At 36.9% G+C, this 27228-nt stretch overlaps 1 protein-coding gene across 3 annotated transcripts in view; it reads right to left on the bottom strand.

The window, feature by feature from the left end:
• LOC150076514 (trafficking protein particle complex subunit 11-like) overlaps positions 1 to 27228 on the bottom strand; it is a gene marked incomplete at its 3' end in the record, with an annotated part of 510629 nt that overhangs the window by 33736 nt on the left and 449665 nt on the right. For all 3 annotated transcript variants that reach the window (XM_090388020.1, XM_090388018.1, XM_090388019.1), the window contains 1 exon segment: positions 11929 to 12036. In XM_090388020.1, the coding sequence (XP_090244146.1) occupies positions 11929 to 12036 (108 nt within the window).

The raw sequence follows: 27228 nt of genomic DNA, 5'->3' as shown, positions 1-27228 counted from the left end.
GTCCAGGGTATGAGATTCAGGATAAAAACTTGGCACCAGAAGCACGGACTGATGATAGCATCGGTAAGATCCTGAACCAGCCTGCACACCAACACTGATATCAAGAGTATGAGAGCAAATGTTACCCCAGGATTCTAACAACTCCAGATCCAGAATAAAAACTATCCTAATGGCTGTTAGAGTTAACCCCTTTCCTATAAATTTACTGCTGGCAGCCTCCTGCCTGTATACACATCAGGTTTCTGGACCATCAGCAGGAGAAGTCTCTCAGAAGGTAAGAACTTAAATCTCTTTATAATTTACCTTAGATTTCCCATTTTCTATTGTAATGGCAATTCAAAACTTAATAATTTAGAACCATAATTAACAAATCTTAATTGTAATATTGACAAGGGCCAGATAAAGAAAAAATGCACAAAATTAATCAGGGTATTACAAAATAATACTACACTACTAATTTTAACAAATTGTAAACTGGTAACTGTAATTGTTTTATGGTAATTGTAATTTTATAATTATAATATTTTAATTCATTCAAATTTGTAACCCTTTCTATTTTCTGTTCCCCCAACAGCTTGGGCTGATGATGGGGTATCAGTAAGATACCCATCATCAGCAGGAGGTAACACTAATGAATAGTAATGTAGGCGAACAGCCTAATAAACTATATTATTAATTTTCATGTGGTATAAGAGTGCTTTTAATATTATAATAACCTAAACCTGCCAACCTTTGTATCATCTGCAAACTTGGACATTAAGCTTGATACACCATCAATATCATTGATAAATATACAAAACAACAATGGGTGCAACACCGAACACTGGGAGACTCTACTAATAACATTAGTCCATGAAGACCAATGTCCATTGATTACAACTCTCTGTCATCTCCCACTCAACCACCCTTTCATCCATTGTAGCAACTTGCCCTTAATGCCATACTGCTCCAATTTGTACAGCAGTATTCCATGTGCGACAGTATCGAAAGCTTTCATGAAATCCAAGTATATGATATCAAAATTATTTTTTGCACCCAGTTCCTTTGTGATCACATCATAGTACCCAATCAAACATCAGACAAGACCTCACTTTAAGAAACCCATGCTGTCTCTTTACTACTACTAGAGTCTTATCTAGATGATCCCACAATGCTTCTTTAACCAGTGACTCCATTATTTTCTCCAGAACAGAAGTTAAACTAACAGGTCTGTAATTACTTGTGTCAACTTTTGAAACCCCTTTGTGAATTGGTGATACATTTGCACACCTCCAGTCCACGGGGACCTCACCCGAGTCCAAGGATGCTCTCATTCTTATGACTAAGGGTTTGCTTACTTCCTTTGCTGCCTCCTTTAATATAATTGGATAGATCCCATCCACCCCAGGGTGCCTTTCTTATGTTTAACTTCAACAATTTCTCCTCCACTTTGCTCTCAGTTACCACAAAATCATTAAGCTCCCTGTTAGAGTTTAATAAGCTTCTGTCCACTTCAATACAGAATTCCCCATGTGTGAATGTAGATGCAAAATTCTCATTCAGTTTATCAGCTACTTGAGCATGATCATCAATAGTCAAACGATCTATGTTAAATGGACCAATCTGATTCATCCTCTTCCTTCTAGGGGTAACATAAGTAAAGAACTTTTTGCTGTTTTTCTTTGCGTCCTTTGCCAAAAATTTTTCGTAGTCAACCTTTGCTTGCCTAACCTCCTTTGTGACTTGATTACAGACCAGCTTATATCTACCATAGGTTTCTGTCTCCTGATAATTTAAATGCATCCCATGCATTTTTCTTCTCTGCCACGACTCTCAATAATTCATCTGACACCCATTTAGGACTAAACCTTGAACAATATTTCCTAGTTGGTATGAAAATCCTAGTAGCTTTCAAGATTAATTCATTGAATGCTTCCCATTTAGAATTTGCTGTTGGTAACATCATCAGTTCATCCCACTATACAGAATTGAAAAACTGTGTGAGACCATTGTAATTACCTTTACGAAAGCAAAATCCCTTCCCTTCACTCTGATGGTAGGTTATGTCTTTAAGTAAATCCCACATCAGTAAACTGTGATCAATGCCACCTAGCGGCTCCTTCATCTGCAAATTCTTAATGCACGAATAATCACTGCTGATAATCAGATCAAGAGTATTACTCCCTCTGGTTGCCTCTCGAACATGCTGCTGAAGAAAACAATCATTCAATAAATCCACAAAATTCATGCTAGTGGGCGACTGACCAATCTACAAGTTCCAGTCAATATCTGGGAAATTAAAATCCCCCTTCATTGGGAATTCCGCTTTGCTGGCCCACTCTATTTCCCTGTACAATTGTTCATTGTACTTATCAGAGTCGCTAGGCCTAGAACACACTCCTACTCTCATTTTTGCTTTCCTTCCCACTGCTTATGTGATACCAAACTGACTTAACATTGCACTGTCCATCTGTGTCAACTGGAAGCACTTCCTTAGATTTTGTGTTTCTTAACTAACAGCATAAACCCTCCTCCCTTTGTATCCTGCCTATCCTTTCTGTACACAGTTTTTTTTTTTTTTTTGTTAATTGTTGGCGCATCGGCTTCTGTGGCCATAATGCACCTCCCAATTTTTTTTGCACTACTCTGATCCAAGCCCGAGGCAGGATTTGAACCTGCGACCTTTGGGATGCCAGACAGCACTTGACCCACTCGGCTGTACACACTACTGCCCCTATTCCAAATCTGCACTGTTATATCTGTATGTAACCATGTCTCTGATATCCCAACAATATCTGCCTTTAATGTCTTGACCAGCACTTCAAATTCATCAAATTTATTTACTATACTCCTAGCATTGGTGTACACGCAAGTATACATGCACTTGTTCTTACTCTTAGTTACCCTTATACAGCTCAGGTATTTACTTGTTCCATGATGACTCTCACCAATCTTTGAAATCTCCGGAGCTTGCTTTCTAGGCTGCTGCCCATTCTAATAGAAGCAGCACAAGAATTACTTTCACCTCTGCCTCTGGCTACTGTTAATCTGTTAGTCTGTGAATCCCACCAAGCTAGCAGTTTTCTGACCCACCTAACACTGCCTTCATAGCATCAGCAAATATTGTTGAACCCTTTCTATTTAAGTGTATCCCATCACTGTAGAAGCAATCTCTCCTGTTAACAAGCACAGATCATGCTGAGTAAAATTCTAACCCATGAGCCTTGCACAATTTCTCTAGCGCCAAATTGATTGACAAAGCTCTCATCATATACTTCTTCCTGTCGTGTCTGGGCAGAATTGCAGACACTTTCAAATTTAACCCTAACTTGCAACTTTCTTTCAACGTTGAGCTGGACTTGTTAAGTAAATTTGCAAATCTCCTACTCTTAATGTTATTAGTGCCAACGTGTACAACAATATTACCCTCTGTGCCCTTAAAAGATGATATCTGCTTTACAATGTCATCAACTTTTGCCCCTGGCAGACATACCCTGGTCCAATTCCACCTATCATTTTTGCACAATATGTTACCAGTCTCCCTGACAATCGAGTCACTGACAATAGCTAGTCACAGGAGCTAGTCACTGACTAGCTCCTGTGGGACAACTGCATTCTGCCTTAAAGATTGCTGCTGTGTTAACTGAGGCACAAGAGTGAGCTCTGGTGTTAAGTTGGGCAGTGAGAGCTTGATGGGTCCCCACTTTAATACCTTTGAGGGCATCTACCTGATTCTTCAAACTCTCATAGACACTCATCAGAATTCTGAGTTGGCAGCTAATTTCTCAACACTCTCTCCACCTAGCGCGTGCGCACACACGCACGCACGCGCACACACACACACACACACACAAAGACATTCTCCTTGGCTAGATCATGTCCTGTTCCAGAAAGTTATGCAAACAAGTTGCACATTTTTTTAGGCTGTGATGCGTTGGAGAATTGTCCCCTTTGGTTTTCTCCAGAGCCACAGCACTTCTGCTACTTTGTGCCCGTTGCTTAGCTGCTCTAGCCTTGGGCATAATTTCCATTTGAATACAAATGATTAACAATGAAAATGAATAAGATTAATAAATTTAATTAATTAATTGTCAATACTACACTAACCTAATAGATTCCCAAATGAAGTGATACGTATTATGCTATCTAGTTTTACGTTATACCTTGTGCTAATAAGTTTGGAATATAATACGTTACGCTATACCGTAATGACCACAATGTTAAATTAGTTAAACACAAAGATATATGCGCAACAAGTAAGTTAATTGTAATATATAACAAAATTATCCAACTAACACCAACCTAATTGATTCGAACTTTACATCTACCTATTTACCACAATTAAAAATTTGAATTCCCCTACCACTCGTGCTATACAATAACAATGGTGGCAAGATTTGAACTAAACAACGGTTCTGTGTATATTAAGTAGTAATCTACAAAATTTCTAGCTAAATAAAAAAATAAAAATAACAAGCGTGACTAGGACAATAAAGATACTTATAGAGAGTACAAAATAATATGATAGTTATGTCAATAAAGCGGCAAAAAGTCTTAAAAAACTTAAGATGTCTTGGAGGTGGAAATTCACTGCTGGCACATATATAATCTCATCCACCCAATTATTCAATAACTGGATGGATGAATTATTGAATAATTCAGCTACAAAATCTAAGAATCCAAAACAATGTTTCGTGATCCTTTATTATCCTCTGAGCAATGGTATTTAGTTCCATTATTCCGTCTCTTGTTCATCTACTCTCTCTGAATTGATGCATATTGATCATCCCTTACACATTCTTCAATCCTTCTCTTTATCCTCCTCAATATCACCCCTAATAGAATTTTAGAGATGCGTTGTGATGCTTATTGTTTATAATTGCTGCAATCTAGGCTATTTCTCATCTTGGGTATGGGGATCATTATTGTTTGTTTATAATCCTCCAGCAGCTCCTCTGTCATGTAAATATCATTCTTCTTTCATCTTTGAAAGAAGTGTCTCCAAGGCATCTTTATATTCTTGTAGAATTCTATAAGAATATATTATCCATGCCACGAGTCTTTCATTCTTTATTCTCTTTATTGCTGCTTCTATTTCTTCCCTCATATTTTGTTGACCATACTCTTCCTCTGGGATTTCCATTCCCTCCATACACCTTTTCCCCATATTCTTTCCATCTTTCCATGATGACTTTGTCATCATATAATATTTTGCCATTCCTATCTTTTAACTCCTCCTGGGCCTCTTCTTTCCTTCTGCTGAATTTATTTCTTATGATCCTGTGCATTCTGTTAGTGTCACGTCTTTTATCCAGGTCCTCAATTTCCTTACACTTTTTCTTCGTGCCATTTTTGCTTTTCCTGTCAACATCTTTTTCTTACAGTAGAGTTTAACACCTTGTACTCCTCTCAGTCACTTCTTTCATCTTTCTTCTGTCCTCCATCATGCTTCAGGTTCCTTCTGAAATCCATGGTTTTCTTCTTTTTTTCTTTTGGTATCCTATTTCCTCCTTAGCTGTTTGCTGTATAATTCCTTTAAACCTGTTCCATCTGTCATTCAGTGTGCTTGTGTTGAGTTGCTAGCTTTTATTTTTCTCTTTAATTTATCATTAAATGCACCTATTTTGAAATTCTTCTAAATTCCAATTTTTGTTATTCCTACTCTTATTTTTTCTTTTTTTTATCTTTTTTAGCTTTAGCTTTATCATATAGACCACTGGGTTGTGGTCTGTGCTGCAGTTTGCATCAAGCATAGCTTTGCAGTTCTTCATAGTATTTTTATATCTCTCAGTCAATTTGGTTTCTAATTTCATCAGATGAGATACAAGTTTTTTCCCTCAAACCACATATTACCGATACATAAATCATATCTAATGCAAAATTATATCAAATAATCACATTGTCCATTTCTTTCTCCTAGCCCTACTATGTTTGGCGGTGCCACCCAAAATCCCAACATGCTGATTGTATTTAAAAAAACAAAGTTAGAGACCATATCTCAGAAACTGTTTACAATAAAAAAATGTTTTTCATGTAATCAAAACGGCCACTAAAAACATTATAATTTTATTTGAACACATGGAATGTATACAATGCAGTTATACAAACAGTATATGATATTGTTAATATTTTAATGTCATATTAATGAATAAACAACACACGCACACAATAAAATAATATTTATATACATTGTGCACGATACGATGAAGGTAATCCATTACAGATCTATTTTCACTATTTCACAACTGTCAATTATTCTTGTTTCTCTCTCAACTGTCGTCTTCTTGCGTTTTGGACAGGGTTCACCACGAAATATGCATTCAGCCTGGTTATCGAGCTGCTGCTTGATAACCAGAACTCACATTTAGCGACGTCACACCATTCAGTAAATAGCTGTATTCATGCAGTGATTTGTTTGAAGTCTGAGTGGAGGGACATACCAACAAAATTGTGTGATTAAATGTCTTGAATATTGCCTTCCAAGGCGAATGCGAGGATAGTTTTTTAAAAGATTTAGCTAATTTTGGCATGCATTCTTAAAAAGGTTCGCCACCCCAGCCCTATACAAATATCAAAATTCGACTTGAAAAATTACCAACGAAATGGAATATAATAAAGTAAAATTAATTAAGTCATTTTTATTTGCTGATCGTATTTTAAAACTGTTTGTTTCTGTAACAGAAAACACGATCTTCAAATTGAGAGAGGTATTTGTTGTTAAAATTGTTGTTATTATTTTATATTCTTTCTATATAAAATTAATCTGATAAGGTAAATTTTTACTTACTAAAAAACTAATAAATATATAGAATTATATTCATATATTTTTACAATATAGTAGATACTGTTGGAATTTTGGGCTGTTGGGATTCTGGGCCAGACCCTATGTTTCCATCCTTGTCCTACTTTTGCATTCCAATCACCCATTATAATCACCATGTCTTTAAATTTCCTTTTCATCATGACTTCTAATTGTTGGTAGAATTCATTTATTACTTATTCAGTTATGTCTGAAGTTGGTGCATATACCTAGATTATGAGTAGATCTCTCTCCTCTTACTCCACCCTCATTACAATTATTCTTTTCAAGATCCTCTAGAAATCCTTTATGTAACCAGTTAAATTATCTTTCATGATAAAACCAACTCCTCTTCTTTTTTATTCCTCCTCCTGCAGTTATGACTCTGAAAGAAGTTTCCCCTTCCCATATTGTTGTGGTGAAATCTTTGTTTTCTTCACAAAAGGTTTCTGATATTCCCTTTATTTTTATATCCATTCACTTCCTTTCCTGACACGCATTAGCTAATTTGCCTCTTATATTCTTACCTTGAATGTCCCACATGCAAGGGAAGAATATAAGAGGCAAATTAGCTTAACCTCACTTTGACACAGTGCTGCTTTCAGGAGTTGTGCTATTTTAGAGTTAACAGTTCTGCCTGTTAATCCACCACACCCTGCTGTACTGTGGCTAATTGTTAGGGACTGCTTATTTCTTATTCTCAGCTACCTACCACATCTGATGAGTGTTCCATTATCAACAACCTGTGGACATGCCTGGTAGCAGTCAGATTTGCTCTCTGGGTATAATTCCAGGCCAGGTATAATTTTGTTACTTAACTTAAATATGGACACCATTTGCAATCTATGTGATAATCAACTTCCATCCATACTTGGCCCAGCATATGTGGTGTAATGGTTCAATAGCTTCAGCATTCTTAACAAATTACTTAATATTTTCTCCATCTTATCTACACTATCTATGAATTTTTACAGGATAAATAATGTTCTTAATATTCCCTACTCCCACAAAAAAGGTGCATTAGCAGGACTCCTAGGGAGCCAGAATATTGGTCCACCTCTTCCAATCCAAAATTTGCAAATTTTATCATTCAACGGGCTTTTTTTTTTTTTTTCCAGCAAAAAAAAAAAAAAAAAAAAAACCAATAAAAATAAAAAGTCCAATACCACTTTTATTCATTATTCACCACAAATTAACATTTGGATCATGATGCATATGTTCCATTACAACAAAAGGATTTTTGTAACTTAAAATGTGGCAGCTGAGCTGATTTATAGCACTAGTCATGTGAAATGCGACTTGTGGGGGGGGTTAGAATCTTTGGTTTCTCTTCCCCCAACAGAGTCACAAAATCCACCCATGCAGGATAGTCAGCTGGTTTAATTTTGAATTTCAGCTTAATTTTGTAAATGTGAAGTTTCAGCTATTTGCAAAACATTTTTGGATAGCAGATTTTGGTATTTCAAGCACAAGACTAGAATGCATAACTATGCATAAGATTACATGATTGTCTGATTCAATAAACCAATTTCTCTCTGCTTGATGATTTTCTCTTCTTAACACTGCCAGTTTCTCTATATTGATTATATCAACAAAAAAATAGCCTTGTGGTCTGCAGGATCTCTTCTGTATTCATGAAGAAAATTACATTGCAGTCATAAAAGATTTGTGTTCCACATAGTCATACCATAACATGCACTTAGCTTTCTCTTATACAGTAGCCATCTGACTGATGCTAGCACTGCCACCGCTATGATACTATAGCAGAGAGAAAAACAAGACAGCTCAAGGTCATCCAATAGGCCTTCACTTTTATTATTATTATTTTTATTATTATCATTAGCCATATGGTGCAAGGAAGCCTGAGGCTTTTGCTGCACCAGCCAAAAAAAAAAAAAAAAAATTCTAATTTACCCTAAGAGAGAGAGAGAGAGAGAGAGAGAGAGAGAGAGAGAGAAAGAAGTAGAAGGAAATCATCAAGGAAGAGAAGAATGATGATATCCAGCTCAGGACCCTGGGTGTGCCAAGCCCATGCTCACCAGATGTGAGCCCCTGGGGTTTCATAGTGTTAGTAAAAAAATGGGAGGTTAAAAAAGTAACCTTGAGCCTCCTGTTGTTTTTTTTACCTGCTTTAGTTTCAAACCTGAAAAATAGGAAACTCACAAAGTTTTTTCTTTGGTAATTTGTGACAATAATCAACGTTAGTGTAACTATTTAATAAAATACAGTTCATTAATATTCTGCAGTTTATTAAATCTTTTAATAAAATAACAAAATAACATAAAATAATAATAATAAATAGAATTCATAACTCGCTTAATGAAGTATATGTGTTCAAGAATTCACTTTGTTAACAAAACATTTTATCATTTCATGTTAATATTTTATCTTCATATTATCATTTCATTATCAGAGGTAAAAATAACATAACAGGAATAGGGATATATGTTCTTAAAGGCAAAAATAAATATGTTTCAAGGATTTTTTGAAAATTCTAAATAAAGGGTATGCATTTCTTTGCATTCTTTATTTTTTTTTAAGTAACATCTCACTATAGCAATTCAATGCTTTCTATACACTTCTCTTCGCCGTGAAAAATCATGATAATTTTCGGCTATAACTTCTAATTCATGATTTATCTCATTTAGGTAATCAGATAAAATATTTTTTTTTGTTAATGATCTCTCCAATTTGTCATTTTCTATAGAAACCATGGCTTCTTCTACTCCTTATTGCTTGCACCATCAACTTCAGTAGTCCATTTGATAAAGCTTTTTCCAATAACTCTTGAACATCTTTGTGTTGACCTCTTGTAAGTTGTTGTTGTTTGGTTTTTAGGAGCATTAGCAACTAAGGCCATATTGCTCCAGGGATATGCGGTGGTCATTCCCTGCCTTACCACATCCTCTGTATTTGGTGGTCACAGGCTTGAACCCCGGTCTAATCAAGAAATGTGTGATACGCACTGCTGATCCTGCCCACCTGGCTACGGAGGCGCCCCTCTTGGAAGTTAACTTCTTGTGTCATCTGCATGATATCTTCTTTAATTGAAAAAATAGGTTAGGATTACAAGAACTTCATAGATTATAATCTGTTAGAAATAACAGATTCTAACCTATCAAGTTCTTGTACTACTTTGGCCCGTAGCTTCTTCCAAGCTGCAATAAGACACTCCTGTTACTCCTTCCCAGGATTAATTATTTCATATTGCTTTCATTATGTTATAATTATTCCAGAATTCTTTGATTGACTGTTGTTGAATGTCATTAGCTTTTGATTAAAAGTGTATCATAGATAGGCCTTAAATGCAACTATAACGCCTTGGTCCACTGGCTGTATAAGCAATGTCATATTTGGTGGAAGAAACATCATCTCAACAGGAATGCAGGAATGAACTGGTCAAGGTTTGAAGGATAGCTTGGAACATCATCTAGTATTAATAATGCTTCGGGTGCCAAATTATTTTTTAGGCAATGGCAAAACAGAAATGACTAGCAAATCAGTTACTAAACAAATCCATTGTTACCCAAGCCTTTCTGTTGGATTTTCATATCTTGAGTAAATTTTGTTTGGGAAAATCATTCATTGTTCAAGTGTCTCAGAATGATAAATAAGCAGTGGTGTACAGTTTCATATCTCCTGTTGCATTTCCACTAATAGGATAGTCAAATGATCTTCAGCTTCTTTAAAACTTGAATCCCTTCTTTCATCTTGGGAAATAAAAGTTTTATAAGGTTTCCAAAACACTATTTGTTCCACACTGATAATAAATTTGGAGTGTATCCACCTTCTACTACAGTTAGGTAATATCACTATTTGCAGCTTCACCTATAATACAAATGCTATGGATTTTGGCATGTTTTTTAAAATTTTTCAAACCATCCATAGGACACTTCCTTGGTGGTTACTTCATCTTTCTGGTCTTTTAGGTAAGTAAATAAACTTAATGCTTTGTGCTGTATTGTCAACTGCCTGACCACCATATCATCCAACAAAATACTTAATATTTTCTCCATCTTATCTACAGCACTACTTTGGGTGCATATCAACTTACTTGCACTAATAGTCACACAATTTTACGTAATGATGCTTTAATTATATCTGACTAGTTTAAAACTGTCTTCAAAGTTGATTGTGTCAAAACAAATGTTTGTATTGGCACAATTTTTAGATTTAGATTGGTGACTCAATTGTTTCTTCACTTTTCTTGTTATCAACTTTTATTCTTTGTATGTTCATTTTGGGTTTCTAAGCTTACTTCTTTTCATTTTCTTAACATTGTACAGTAAGATGATGATTTTTTCGCTTTCTATATTTTCTTTAAACTCTTGAAACAGAATAAGCATTTGAAATTGTACACAACATCAGAACATAAGCACAGCAAATACATAAACACATTGGCTACAAAATAAAGGCCTTCTTACAATTCAGATAGCACACGTTCAACTATCACAAAAAAAAACAAAGAAAAAAGAAAAATTGTTAATACGAAGTTTTGCTCTCAGGGATTCATTAAGCAAGATATCACTGTGTGTTGTGCACGCACGCAATAATAAAATAACAGGAAATTATTATTTAATAAAATAATACACAATGAGCTTTCTCTTGTATGGTTACCATCTTACCAATGCTGGCACCAACACTGCGATACTAGTGCCATGCCTGCATGAACAAGGTTGGTCATCTGGTTGGTATTGGATTTTCTGGTGCATCAGCAACTCTGGCTATAATGTGCCACATAACCCCAGGGGCTCACATCTGGTGAGTATGGGCTTGGCACACACCCACACCCAGGGTCCTGAGATGGATATAATCATTCCTCTCTTTCTTGGTAATTCCCCCCCCCCTCTCTCTCTCTCAGGGTAATTCTGAAATTTTTTTTTGGCTGGTGCAGCATAAGCCTCAGGCTTCCTTGTACCATATGGGTCATAATAATAAACAAGGAAAGACGTTTTAAACAAAAATCATCATTGTAGCTTAATTATTTACTATGGGTATCCTTTTATACTGACCCCATATAGTACACAACATGATGTATTTGCAATCAGCCAGAAATATCAGTAATCATACTTATCAAAAGGCAATGAAACAACAGGGAGAAAAAAAAAAAAAAAAAAAAAGAAAGAGAGAAAAGAAAACCAAACTCTTACCAGGCCCAGAAAACCCTCTTCTAGCTGCACAGAAAGAACTGAACTGGAGGTGACATCTATTTTCAACACAAAAGGTTCTTCAGCACGGATATATTGTAGAGGTTCAAACTGGAATTAAATTCATCCATAACAGATCTTGCAGTTATAATAAATCTAATACTAAGAAGTTAAATTAAAGAAAAAATCTTTCATTACACTGATTTTAATACAAAGAAAACTAGTAAACACATAAAATATTTATGAGACATTTCACCCACATACATATAGCATCCCATAAATCAGAAAGTGAAGTTGGAAAATGTATAAAATCATTTATTGCAATCCAATAAAGTAAGGGCAATACCCCTGTACAGCCAAGCTAGTGGGAGGGGAGACGTTTAAAATTTTGAGTGATAATAATAGAATACAAAATTGGTGAATGTGGCTTTAACAATGGAATAAAATAAAAATGTGACAAATTCGATGAAACTGGAGATAAGTCTGAAAATTTAAAGTTTGAGATGAGTGAATTAAAATATTTTTTTTGTACACCTTGTCACGAATTCAAACCTCAGGGTCAAGGTCGAAGGAAGTAGCTAGCTCGATGGAGTTGTTGATGAATAGAAATGTATGTAACTGTTTATTCTGGAGAGTTTAGACTGAAAATAAGGAGTGGCTCCAGTAGCCTTGGGTGAAATTTATCCCTGAAGAAAGTACCAGATGTTAAAGAAGTCACTTTGGCCAGTGATCAGAGTTAAAAAAGGGCTGAATCGCTTTGTATTGCAAGTGAATAGTAACAAATATTATTTCAATTTGTTAGTACAGCTGGTGTTGAGATGACGTAATAGGGTGCCCAGCCTTGGCATTTACCCATCTGATAAGAAAATATTCAGCTGACATGACACGCTGAAGGGCAAATTCTGAGATGAAAGTCCAGATTAGTGATGCATAATGGAAGTGTGGTAAGATATAGATAGCAAAATATTTCCATATAGTGTTCAAATTATGAGAGCAAGGTCACACTTCATAAACCAAAATGCTGTCAGAATAGTAGTCTGAAACTCTGTGTAATGGACTGAGAAGAGAAGGTTAAAATCCAGGTGCACTACTAAGAATTTAATCTGGTTTACAGGGGGTTATTAATTTAGATTGGATTCTAACTTGTAGGCGAGAGGAGACGAGACTGTCAAGGGAGCAAATGGTTAACACTTGGTGTTCAAGGAAGGGGGTTGACATGTAGACCAAAAAGTTCAATATAACTCAAGATGTTGTCAGTCAGTTATTGAGTTATTGAGATGAATTGAAAAGGCTGACGCTGTATGTACATATATATGTATATATTTGTTGCAGTGGCACCTGAAACATTAGTTCAACTCCGCCCTGTTTCACTGTCCATATACAGAACTCTGTAAAAGGCCAGGCATGTTGTTGTTGTATGTTTTACGGCGCAACAGCAGCTATAGGCCATTATGCGCCAAACAATGGTAGGAGGGCCAGGCATGTGAGTAGTGTTATATCTGTGTAAATTGTGCAAGTCATGTTGCACATTTGTGCTGGCCACATTGCCAAATCCTAGGGACAAAAACAAGTCACAAAAGGTATGAAACCCACAAGAAACAGAAAAAATCCTGGAAGCACAAGACAGGAATAAAAAAAATAAATACAATACAAAAGTAAATAAAAAAACAGTAAAAATGGTCAAAACAACGTGGAGATATTAGCAAATATACATAGTATATATGCAGGATTATTAAACTAATTAATGTTAATTAGTTATCATTAAATGTATCGTTAATGTAAAACAATTAATTACAATAAGATATTTTCTAAACATAGACAATGGGCATTAAAGGTAAAGATTCTTTTAAGGTTAAGTCCCCAAAGGATTTGGAGAACCATATAAATACAGCAGGCCCTTGTTATAACGCGGTTCCCTTTAGGTTGATTCGCTATAATGCTGTTCTTATATTATAACCCGTATCTGACTATAAAGCTGTCACAAATCACTATAACGCCCTTTTACAGATTGCATTTTTGGCATATTTAACAAAATTGTTTTATTTGATAGAGTCGATAGCTTGAAAATGAATGGCAAAATAGTATTAAAACATTTCCCACGTCGACTTGAGAAATTTTCCCATGCTCAGTGAAATTTTCTCGCACACTAATTTAATTGCAGTACAGTGACTTGTTACGTAGTTCTGAGATCAACATTTTAAAAAATGATCAAGTATATTGCTTGTAATATTTGTGTTATATGCATTTATCCGAAGTCTAGTCATCACTCAGTACAGTATTAGACATCATGCGTAATGGACAGTTTACTCAAATATTGTATCATAATTATGATGACTGTGCTTATGTAAATATATTTATGGTAAGGAAACGTTGCATTCTTTATGGCTTGGGAGAAAATTATTTTAAAATATATTCAACATAATTAATTAGAAATATTGGACATTAATTGGACATTGAAGAAGGAAGAAGAGGGATAATAGCGTCACCTTATGAATAAATTCATTGACTGTAGATATAATAACTACTGGTGCGAATCTAATGAATAATATATATCCATTTATATACATAGACGACCTCTGGAAACCAGGCGAAAACCAGTTGTAATCAGTCTTCTGCCCTTAGTGGGGGCTCTCAGTAGTCACCTTTCCTCTTCAAGAGCATCTCATGGGATGTATGATGACTCTTCCTATGATTAAAGCCAGCCCCTTTCAAAATCGGCCATGTGGTGGCCACAACAGCTCCTCAGAGAACTATGTGACTGGAAGAAGAAGAACGCAGTTACATTTTCGAAGAGTTAATAATGGCGGATAAAAATGAAAAAGCAACAACGTCTGAATGCAATATGAAGACTATAAATGTAAGAAAAAGACTGAATTTGAAAATTAAATTAGATGTTTTGAAGAGAATCAATTCCAGTCAACGACAAGCATATGTGTGCCATAATTTTAGGACTGGCAAGTTTAACTGTAAGACCAATTATAAAAAATAAAGAATTAATTTTAGCAGTGGGAAAGACAGCTGTTCCACTGCAAGCAACTACGGCTAGGCCGGCTATTAGGATTGAAATGGAGACTAATTTTATTGAAGATAATATCCAATGCAGAATTCAGTTAAGTTAAATATTATAATAATAAAAAAAAAAGAGAGAGAGAGAGAGATTAGCCTATATGATCTGAAGAAAACTCACCTAAAAATGTGGAATCATTTAAAACTAGTAAGGGCTGGTTGAATAGATTTAAAATCCATAGAGAAGCTGCAAGTGCAGATCAAGGAACTGAAACTTCCAAAAAAGAACTTGTTAAAATTATTGAAGAGGGGTATTATGTGTTATACTTCTCAACAAGTTTTCAACATAGATGAAGCAGGACTTTTTTTGGAAACGAATGCCCAAAAGAAGTTTCATATTGAATGGGGAAAAAAAAAAAAAAAAATATGCCAGGTTTCAAATGGAAAAGTGGCAAAGGATCGGTTGACTTTATTGTTCGGTGGTAATGCTGCAGAGGATTTAAAATTAAAACCCATTTCAGTTTACCAGGAAGAGGGCCAAAGTACAACCCAAAATCGACACATTTTTCATGATTAAATTCATCGATTAAATTAAATCAATTTAGATCAATTAAATTCATGATTTTAATTGGAATTTTAAGTTTAATTTTGATACGTAAGTAGTTAACACATAATTATATATATATGTAATTCGGAATATTTTATGTGTACATTTTGAATATTAAATATTTTGACCGACATTTGTGAATCTTTTCACTACCACTTATTATTGATTAGGAAATATCCTATGGCACCGACCGCAACTCACAAATACATGTTACCTTATGGGAATGCGGCGCTTGCTTAGTGCTCTGTTTTTCCAGAACGAATTATCAGTGTTAAGCTAGGGTCACCTGTATACAATTCACATACCCAAATCATATGTAGCCGACCGGGCTAGCCGAGTGGGTAAAGTACCTGCCCGGCAACCCAAAGGTCGCGGGTTCGATTCCCGCCTCGGGCTTGGATCAAAGTAGTGCAAAAACCTTGGGAGGTGCAATATGGCCACAGAAGCCGATGCGCCAACAACTACCAAATCAAAAAAAAAAAAAAAAAAAAAAAAAAATCATATGTATACATACCTATACAAAATAACAAACATAAAAGGCCCCAATTATCACATATGGAAAAGGTTGACATTGCTAAAAAGGACTGGTTTTTTTTTTTTTTTTTTGATTTGGTAGTTATTGGCGCATCGGCTTCTGTGGCCATATTGCACCTCCCAAGGTTTTTGCAGTACTTTGATCCAAGCCCGAGGCGGGAATCGAACCCGCGACCTTTGGGTTGCCGGGCAGGTACTTTACCCACTCGGCTAGCCCGGTCGGCAAAAAGGACTGGAAAAGCCAGAAAAATATCATCAGCATAAGAACTGAAGCTTGGGTGACTTGAAAGAAAAGAATATGGTCAGGAAGAACACAGGTGAGAGAGCTCCTTCTTGGGGTAGGCCTAACTAAGCTAATGTTCTGAATGCAGGTTGTGGATTTGTTAGAGAAGATAAGAGTGTTATTCTTGTTATTTGGTTTTTAGGAGCATTAGCAACTAAAGCCATATTGTTCCGGGAATATGCGGTGATCATTCCCTGACCTTTCCGCATCCTCCGTGTTTGGTGGTGATAGGCTTGAACCCCGGTCTAATCAAGAAACATGTGCTATGCACTACTGCTCCTTCCCACCTGGCTATGGAGGTGCCATATAAGAGTGTGATTGTAAAGTAACTACTGAACCACTTTCAGCAGGGGTCCTGAAATGCAGTAATAGTTCTGTAGATATCAGTAGACCAATAGCAACTGAGTCAAAGGCAATGGTGATATCAAGGAAGGAGTGCAGATTCTCACTTTTCTGCCATGTGTAACTCGTGGAAATGAGCTGAAGAAAACACATTTCAGTTGAATGTGCTGAGATGCCACAATGAATCGATGCTGGTCTAGAAGCAAAAATTTGCCTATAAAATAGAATTTTGTCCAAATGCTTTAGTGAAGGGAAGCAAATAGCAATAGGCTTTAAGTCTTTCAGCTCCTATGGGGGCAGGAATAACTTATGTACCTCCAGAGTGGAATAGCATTTCCACTCCAGAGGTACATCAGCTTGAGTGAGATTTGGCTGTAAAGATTTGCCAAGATGTCAAGTAAGAAAAAGCTGTCGATTTTGAGGTGGCAGTTATTTAACCATCCAGTTCTATCACAGAGCAGTTCAAAAAGGAGTTGATTAACCACTTTAAAGCAGCAGTTGGAGAACATGCTGTGTGAAATCCCAGCATCATTATTATTAGCCATATGGTGAAAGGAAGCCTGAGGCTTATGCTGTACCCAGCAAAAAAAAAAAAAATCCCACAGTACCCTGGGCACGAGAGAGAGAGTCAGAAATAGAAGGGAATCACCAAGAAAGCAAGAAAGAGAAGAATGATATATCCAGCTCAGGACCCTGGGTTTGCCAAGCTATTGCTATTGGTCTACTGAGTTCTTATCACAGCATGAAGAATTCTTCAGCATAGGCACTACATCAGTGGATGAGATAAGACCAAATCTGGTAACATAATCTGCTCAGGCCTTTAACTGTAAGTCTTGAGAGATGGATGTGAATTTTTGTGAAAAGATCCTTTTTTTTTTCTGAGATCAAGCATTAATAAATTCAGTTTAGGGCTGCTTTCTTAGCAGTATTAAACAGGAAACAATAACATGGGTGGGGGAGAATTCCAGTTAATATCTGGAAAGTTAAAAGTATTATAAGACATTTTGTACAGTTGTATAGTATAGTTGTTTTTTATACTCATCACAGTCATTAGGCCTATAATATTACTACTCTCATTTTGTTTTCTCATTGCTTATGTCACACACCAAAATGACTCAACATTGCACTGTCCCCTATTATCCATATTCAAATTCTGCATCACTTATGTTTGAGTTATACCACATCTTTGATATCCCTAGAATGTTTGCATTTGGTAACTTAGTCAGTGATTAAAATCCACAAATTTATTTTCTATGCTCCTAGCATTAGTGTACATGCACCCGTACACTTATAGTTACCATAACACAGTCTTATGTATTTGCTTATTCCATTAGCATGTTACATTGGCTGACTTGTAAATATAGTTGGTAATGCCACTGGTTATTATATGTTTTACATCAGTAGAGATGTATACATATTGGTATGGTTATGCCCAGTTTTATAATTTGAAACATATTTTTACTTATTTTACCAATAATTTTTATTTTATTTTATTTTATTTTTACTAATATACCATTTTAGTGCATTACTAATTATTGGTATAAATTTATTTAGGTGCACATTAAGTTTTAATACTAATTTCAAAGTGATATTAATATTATATTCAGAGTCAAAATACACATATCAAAAAGTATAGGGGTGCAACAGTTATTTTCATAGCAGGTAGCTCAATCCTTGCCTTTATTTATTAGTTCTGCAGCCTCTGATTGGCAAACATATGCATTACGACCATTTTTTGTTTAAATTTAAGTTATGATCTGTCAGCCTAACAATCCCTTTAGGCTACCACAGAATACAGCAAAATAAGTTCTTCCCTCCCTTATGTTAAAATTTAAGTAAAATTATTTAGAGAAAAATATTTTATAATGATGTATCTCCACACCCAATAAATCTATTATTCAAAACTTTGATAATCAGCCCATTGTGATACTGGTATATGGTACATAGAAACATACAGTAATTAATCTAATTATTTATTAGTATGCATTGATGGTTGTTACCACCCAGATAAAGTGCCTGGATGAGTAAAGTTAGATTAAACCACAATTATTTTCTGTAAATGAAATTATTTGCATCAATCAGTGAACTGTGGAGTGACATTAGCATTAGTAGTGGCGTTGTTAATGTTGTTTGGTTTTCAGGAGCATTAGCAACTAAGGCCATATTGCTCCGGGATATGCGGTGGTCAATCCCTGACCTTTCCGCATCCTCCGTATTTGGTGGTGACGGGCTTGAACCCCGGTCTAATCAAGAAGCGTGTGCTACGCACTGCTGCTCCTTCCCACCTGGCTACAGAGGCGCCTGTGTACTGATGTACGATTTACTTAAAGATTTAATTACCATCAGGGGTAAAGGAAAGGGTTTTTGCTTCTGTAAAGGTGAGTACAGTGGTCTCCGACAGTTTTTAAATTCTGTACAGTGGGATAAACTAACGATGTTACCAACAGTAAATTCTAAGTGGGAAGCATTCAAGGAATTAATCGTGGATGCTACTAAAAGTTTCATACCTATTAAGAAATATTGTTCAAGGTTTAGGCCTAAATGGTTATCAAATGAACTAATGAGACTCGTGACAGAAGAAAAATGCATGGGATGCATATAAATTATCAAACGACTCAGAAGCCTATGGCAGGTATAAGCTAGTCTGTAATCAGGTCACAAAGGAAGTTAGGCAGGCGAAGGCAGATTATGAGAAATCCTTGGCAAAATATGCTAAGAAAAACAGCAAGGATTTCTTTACTTATATAAACTCTAAAAGGAAGGGGATGAATCTGATTGTCCCACTTGACATCAATGCTTCGACTGTTGATGATCCTGTTCAGATAGCAAACAAACTGAATGAGTATTTTGCATCTACATTCACACATGAGGAATTATTAAGGTTTGAAAATGGCAGAAGGTTATCAAATTGTAGCAGGATACTTAATGATTTTGGAATAACTGAAAGCAAAGTGGAGGAGAAATTGTTGAAGTTAAACATAAGAAAAGCACGTGGGGTGGATGGGATCTATCCAGTTATATTAAAGGAGGCGGTAAAGGAACTAAGCAAACCCTTAGCCATAATTATGAGAGCATCCTTGGACTCAGGGGAGGTTCCCACGGACTGGAGATGTGCAAATGTATCCCCAATTCACAAAGGGGGATCGAAGGGTGACACGAGTAATTACAGACCAGTTAGTTTAACTTCTGTTCCGGGTAAAATAATGGAGTCACTGGTTAAAGATTCATTGCAGGATCATCTAGACAAGACTGCAGCAATAATTTAGACACAGCATGGGTTTGTTAAGGGAAAGTCTTGTCTGACAAATTTGATAGGATATTATGACATAGTTACAAAGGAACCAGATGCAAAAAATAATTTTGATATCATATATTTGGATTTCAGGAAAGCTTTTGACACTGTTGCGCATGGAAGACTATTGTACAAATTGGAGCAGAATGGTATTAAGGGTAAGTTGCTACAATGGATAAAAGGATGGTTAAGTGGGAGAAGACAGATGGTAATCAATGGGTGCTGTTCTTCTTGGACTAATTATTATTATTATTATTTCATATGGCAAAAAATGAGGATACATTTGTAACAAACAATGTCAAAAAATAAATAAATAAATTACAATAAGCCTAAAAACAATATTTACAGAAAAAAATTATAAGTAACATTTGATGAATTAAAATGTAATGTCCAGTTTATTCAGCCACTTAATAGCATCATCAGTAACACTATGTAGATCTTGGATGGAGCCTTCAAATCTCCTCTTTGGGCACTCCGAGATGACATGCTAGATGGTCTGGGGCACGTTGTCACAGTCGCAGAATGGGTTTTCAGTTTTTCCCCACTTATGCAGCCAAAACTTGCATCTTCCGTGATTTGTTCGGATTCTGTTCAGGGATGTCCATTCCTTTCTTGGTAAGTTGAAACCTAGAACAGCTCTGCATGGATCACTGACTAAGCCCAGGTGGTCGGGATTTGAAGTAGTCCAGTCTTCGCGCCAGGTCTGGTCAGCATTAAAATGTGACTTGATAAGTTTCTCGCCTAGCTTCCATGAGGGGTTCCTAGACTTCAATCTCTCCGGCTTCTGGGGTTTGCAATCCTGATATATGGGCAATTGAGGATTTCTTTGACATTTCTGCCATTCTTTCAGCAAGGCTATTTCTCTTCTTATTTTTTTTTTTTTTTTATTTTTTTTTTATGAGAACCCCAAACACGAGAGGTATTAGAACCTATAGTACTTAGTACCGTGCTTGGGTTGGAGGTTGAGAAGACGAAAGAAGATATTTGTTGATATTGGACTTGAACTTCTGTAGATTGTAGTTTTCAGGAAATACGTATGAAGGAAGGTTGTTCCAGAAAACGGCAGTTGAATGAATAAATGAGGAAGATGAAAAGTTGGTTCTGTGGGTTTGAAGTTGGACAGTAAATGGATGTTGGCTGGTGGCAGCACGTGTTCGGACTGTTTTGAAAGAGAGAGCGGGAATTATAGAAGCCAATTCAGAAGAACAGTGCCCATGGAAGTATCTGTAGAAGAGGCATGCAGCAGAAACAGTGCGTCTATGAGAAAGCGAGTGGAGGGACTCTGTTAGAGATGAATCATTAATTAACCTAACTGCCCTCTTCTGAATGGAATCAAGAAGCCTGAGAGAGGTTTTGGGGGCACCACCCCAGATGTGGGAACAATATTCCATGGCAGGGCGGATTTGCGATTTATACAGAGTGAGAAGCTGTTTGGAAGAAAAGTAACGGTGAGAGCGAAAGAGAAAACCAAGTCTTTTAGATGCAGAGGAAGCAATATTTGTAATGTGCTTGTGCCAAGAGAGATTAGAAGTCAGGGTAATCCCCAAAAGAGATATATCATTTTGCCTAGAAATCGGAGTGTCACTAAAGATAAGCATAGGAGCAGAAGAATCCTTTTTGCGAGATATAAGACAAGATTGTGTTATAGAAGGGTTGAAATCAACTAAGTTGTCTTTGCCCCACTGGAGAATTACCTGAAGATCGGCATTTAAGGAATTGGCAGCAGATTTTCGAGAACTTGAAGCTGATTGAGCTGGACAAGGTTTCTCAAATTGGAAAGTTGAATGCAATGTGCTATCATCGGCAAAACTATGGATAGGATTTCCAGTCAATGGAAGAAGGTCATTGATATATAAGAGGAAAAGAGTGGGGGAAAGAACTGAACCTTGGGGGACACCGGCATTAGTGGAGAAGTTAGAAGACAGAGAGCCATCTACCATCACCCTCAGTGAGCGATCAGAGAGAAAACTGGATAACCAATTACTAAAAACAGTTGGCAAACCATAAGATGGAAGCTTGTTTAGAAGACCTTTATGCCAAACACGATCAAAAGCCTTTGAGATGTCAAGAGCAACTACTTGTGTTTCACGGAACCTTTCCATTGAATTAGTCCATAAATGGGTAACATAAGCCAGAATATCACCAGTGGATCGACACTGACGGATTCCATACTGGCAATCGTTGATCAGATGGAAGGTTTCTAGGTAGTTTAAAAGTTGGCGGTTAATTGATTTCTCCATTACTTTAGAAAGAGTAGAAGTAATTGCAATGGGACGGTAATTGGATGGGAGGGATTTGTCACCCTTTTTAGGAACTGGCTGGATATGAGCAAATTTCCAAGCAGAAGGAAAAACACCTTTGGAATAAGAAAGTGAAAAAAGGCGGCAAAGAATAGGAGTAAGTTCAGGAGGTTTTGAGAACAAGTGGAGAAATACCATCAGGACCTGGAGCTTTCATAGCATTAAGATTCATCAAAATCCTTCTGATATCCTTTTGACAGAAGACCACAGGAGGCATTAAATGGAGCGTGTTGGGAATGGTGGGAGGTGTTTTACCAAGATCATTAATACATGAGCTGGAAGAAAAATGGGATGCTAGCAGGTCAGCTTTATCCTTGGCTGAAGTGGCAACAGAACCATCTGGTTTGGACAGAGGTGGGAGCAAAGATGGGCAAAAGTTGCGGCCAATAGCTTTGGCAAGAGACCAGAATGCTCGGCTACCATTAGGGCAAGAAGCAAGTTTTCTACTCTTAGCCTGTTCAAACTCTAGTTTGGACTGATTGATAACTGCTTTACAATTGTTGCGAGCTTTGGTGTAGGCAGAAAATGAAACTGAAGAATTAGAAACAAGCCAATTACGATATGCAACGTCCTTCTCTTGGACAGCCTTAGCACATTTATTGGAAAACCAAGGTTTAGATAAAGGACGAGATTTTAAAGTGGAGTGTGGGATAAAGGATTCCATTCCTGCAAGAATAATTTCACTGACACGATCTGAGCAAACGTTGACATCAGAAGTTTTGAAACAGTAATCAGACCAAGGAAAAGAAGTCTCGCAGGTCATCCCATTTTGCATTCTTGTAATGCCAAACAATACGAGGTTGGGAATAGCCATGAGATAAAGGTTCCATTGGAGAAGAGACAATCACCAAGTTGTGATCTGAAGTGCCTAAAGGACCTCTCACTTCAACCTTGTACTTAGAAGGGCTGTTTGTGAGAAAAAGATCAAGCATATTGGCTGTGTGATTAGGATTGTCTGGTATTCTTGTAGGTAAATGAACAATCTGTGCTAGGTCATTAGTAATTGCAAAAGCCTCAGCATCTCGACCTGCTGGGTCGGTGTGACTAGAAAACGGAAGCCAGCTGGAGTTGTGAACGTTAAAATAACCAAGGAAAATTACCTCACTGTTAGGAAAGTTGGACTGGAGAAAGTCAAGTTGCAAAGAGAGGAGGTCAAAGAGCTCCAAGTGATTAGTGGAGTTGGGAGAACGGTAGAGACAACAGATGAATTTTACCCAATGAGGTAGAGAGATTTTAAGCCAGAGAAGATCAAAGAGAGGAGATTCCAAATTGCCAAGTCTCTGACATGGAATATCAGAACGGACATATGCACAAGTACCACCTTTGAGGCGAAAGGAATCATACAGCAAATAATTTGGACATCTGAGATGAGCAGTAGTTGAATCAACTGATAACTGAGATTCAGTCAGAAAAAGTACATGGGGTTTGGAAGACTGCAAGTGGAAATGGACATCGTTGAGATTGGAACTGAGACCACGTATATTTGTGAAATGAATTAGGAAGTCCTTGGGAGGTTTAGATCTTTTCGCAGATAAGCTTGCTCTATTATTTTGACAATTCATGGTGTATTCAATAGTAAGAAAAAGTGGGTGGGACATGCTGTATGAAGTAATGAAATTTTTGGATATGGCGTACATGTGGTAAGAATATACCCAGATCCTTGACATAACGTGGCCTCGACAATGCTCCCTGCATACACACTACTCGGACTCCCTCCAGTCACTATCTGGCAGAGTAGAGGTAGCAAGATTATACACTAGCTGATCCGGAAGCCTCCTAGAGAGTTACCAATAGGTTTGGTCCGGTGTACTATCTAGCGGCCGGCCTGCGAACACCGTTTTAGAGCTGTACCCTCGAAATGTAAGGAATATTGGATCTCACCACGACATTCATCATAACCTCAAAAATCATCAATCATACTGCATGATGGAAGAGATAGGGAAGGGTTGGCCGGAACTTAGCTCTAGAGACTAAACATGGGTTCCACCACTTCAGGCCTCCAATAAGCAAAGTGGTGGTATTTCACCGGTTGATGAGAGTCATCTACCACCTAGTACTGCCTGGTAACATAGAGGGGCAGCATTCCTCCATGTGGTGTGGGCACCACACCTCGACCCCTGCTTACATTGGTTCACACCTGGGTGGTCACCCACCATGTACTTGTGCATGAAGGTTATACCCAGGATTACTAACAGTCCCACCATCGTGAAGGTGCAAGCAGAGGATTTGGCTGTCATAGACCGTCCGGACTTCACCGAAATTGGGTCCACTTGTCTTGAGTGTCACCCGAATATCAGTTCCATCAGCGTTTTAGACTCCCACGTAGCAAGAACAGCTTGTCTGGCATATCTGAGAGAATGTCTGTGACAACCTCAAGGACCAAATGTCAATGACCAAATGTCAAATTATATGAGGGGGATAGATGTTAGATAACACTGGTAGCCATTTTAAAGGTGTCGATTTAATGGTGCCTGATATTGTCCTCATTGTGTCATTCAGTTGGATATCAACTTTTACAGAGTGTGCACTATTAAGCCATACGGGGCAACAATATTCTGCAACTGAGTAGACTAGGGCAAGGGCTGATGTTCGTAGCACCGTTGCGTTTGCTCCCCAGCCTGTTCCACTGAGTTTATGCAAGATGTTATTCCCAGTTTTTATCTTTGCTGCAATATTACAAAGGTGGTGTTTATACGTCAGTGTTCGGTCCATTATAATTCCCAGATATTTTGGGCAAGGGTTGTGTTTCAGTCGTTGACCTTTATATTCCACTTGTGGCATATAGTTAGCCCTATGATTATCCAGATGAAAACAGCTAACTTCGGTTTTATTTAAATTAGGTTTAAGTCGCCATGTGTGAAAATATTTATTCAGGTTATGAAGATCCTTTGTAAGTACAATTTCGGCTGCATTGAAGTCAGTAGACTGGGCAGTCAGGGCTATGTCATCTGCGTACATGAATTTCCTAGAAGCAGTTGTTGGAAGATATTAAATAATAATGGGGCTAGAACTGATCCTTGTGGTAAACCATCATTTAATATATAGGGCTTGCTCACTCTGCCGTTTAAGTGTACTTCAAACACTCTGTTGCATAACATATTGTTAAGTAGGATCGTGAGGGGCTTACAAGGAATAATCTTCAAAAATTTCAGAATCATTCCTTGTCGCCATACTGTGTCATAAGCTGATGTGAAGTCCACAAAGACTGCAATGGTCTTCTTCTTATCTTGGAATCCGTTCTCGATATGGCTGGTAAGTGCCAGTACCTGATCGCAGCAGCTTCGGCCTGGTCGGAATCTGGCTTGTTCAATTGGTATGTGTTGGAAGGTTGTGGATGAAATTCTATTGTAAACCATTCTTTCAATTAATTTATAACATATATTTAAAAGTGCAATTGGGCGATAATCTTCAGGGCAAGATCCACTTTTCCCAGGCTTTAGGATGGCAACTATTTTAGTTCTCTTAAACAAAGACAGGAACCTACCATTCTGCAAGATGTCTTTAAAAAATTTAACTAGCCAATTCAGAGCTCTTGGACCACAATGTTTCAGGAACTCTGGATATATTCCATCCACTCCGGCTGCTTTGCCTGGTTTTATTTCCTTCAGAGCTGTCGAAATCTCTGCAATTGTGAATTCTCCTGAGAATTGGGAGGTTCGTTCAGCCAAGGATGGTCTAGTTCTTAATTCCTTCTTAAGTTTTTTGACTTCATCTTTGTTAGTATCGGTTGGTCTCTTGGAAATGTTGACAATTCTCTTGGCTACTTTTCCTGGGGATACTTCTGAGCTCTTATTAATATATTTGGGAGTACTACTTCCGAGTTTCCTCAGAAGTGTCCATGCTTTTCTGCTTGAGTGTTGGAAATTCATACCTGCTGTCATTATATTCCATTTTTCTTTCCTAGCAGAGTCTAAGCATTGCAATAGTTCATCAGCAATTTCTGTTCTATTGCTAAGTTGGTATTCTTCAGATAGTATGAATCAGAGCTGTAATACTCAATATGTTCTACGTTGATAATAATATTAGTAAATTTATAAGAGGAGTTTACCTCAATATAGTACGTGGAACACTTCCGTATGATACCCTCCAGAAATTAAAACGGAAAAAACGAAAAAATCGACAACTTACCGGTCCATTAAAGTAAAATATAAATAATTAAAGTAAAATATAAATAATTAAATAATCAATTTAACACAATTCAAAATCAATTCAAAACAATTAAAATTAAAATTAACGCAATTAAAAGAATAACGAAAATATTCAAAACGATCTTCCTTCCTGAAGCTGACAATGCTTTTCGACCGACTGTCGTGATCACAGGAATGAAAATCCTGTGATTTTCATTCCTGTGATCACGACAGTCGGTCGAAAAGCATTGTCAGCTTCAGGAAGGAAGATCGTTTTGAATATTTTCGTTATTCTTTTAATTGCGTTAATTTTAATTTTAATTGTTTTGAATTGATTTTGAATTGTGTTAAATTGATTATTTAATTATTTATATTTTACTTTAATGGACCGGTAAGTTGTCGATTTTTTCGTTTTTTCCGTTTTAATTTCTGGAGGGTATCATACGGAAGTGTTCCACGTACTATATTGAGGTAAACTCCTCTTATAAATTTACTAAGTTGGTATTCTTCATATAGCTCATCACATCTTCTGTTCCAGCCAGGAATGTATTCTTTCCTATATCCTCTGGGAATATGTTTCTTTGCTATGGAGCATATTAAACCAACAAATCGCTTATAATTGTCGGTTTTTAATGGGATCCATTGAATATTGTGATCCACCTCATTAGTGAAGGCTTCCCAGTGAGTTTTCCAAAGTTCCAGCGAGGTACAAGCTTTGATCTTACTATTGGAACTTCGGTACAAATTTTTACAAGAATTGGTCTATGCTGACTACGAGGAAAATTATTCAAAACTTTCCTGCTACACTGCAA

Source organism: Mastigoproctus giganteus, chromosome 13, assembly GCF_048544385.1.
Source record: "Mastigoproctus giganteus isolate SK-2022 chromosome 13, ASM4854438v1, whole genome shotgun sequence".
Classification (NCBI taxonomy): domain Eukaryota; kingdom Metazoa; phylum Arthropoda; class Arachnida; order Uropygi; family Thelyphonidae; genus Mastigoproctus; species Mastigoproctus giganteus.
The sequence above is the reverse complement of the archived record's forward strand: the minus strand, read 5'-3'. Positions and strand labels throughout refer to the sequence as shown.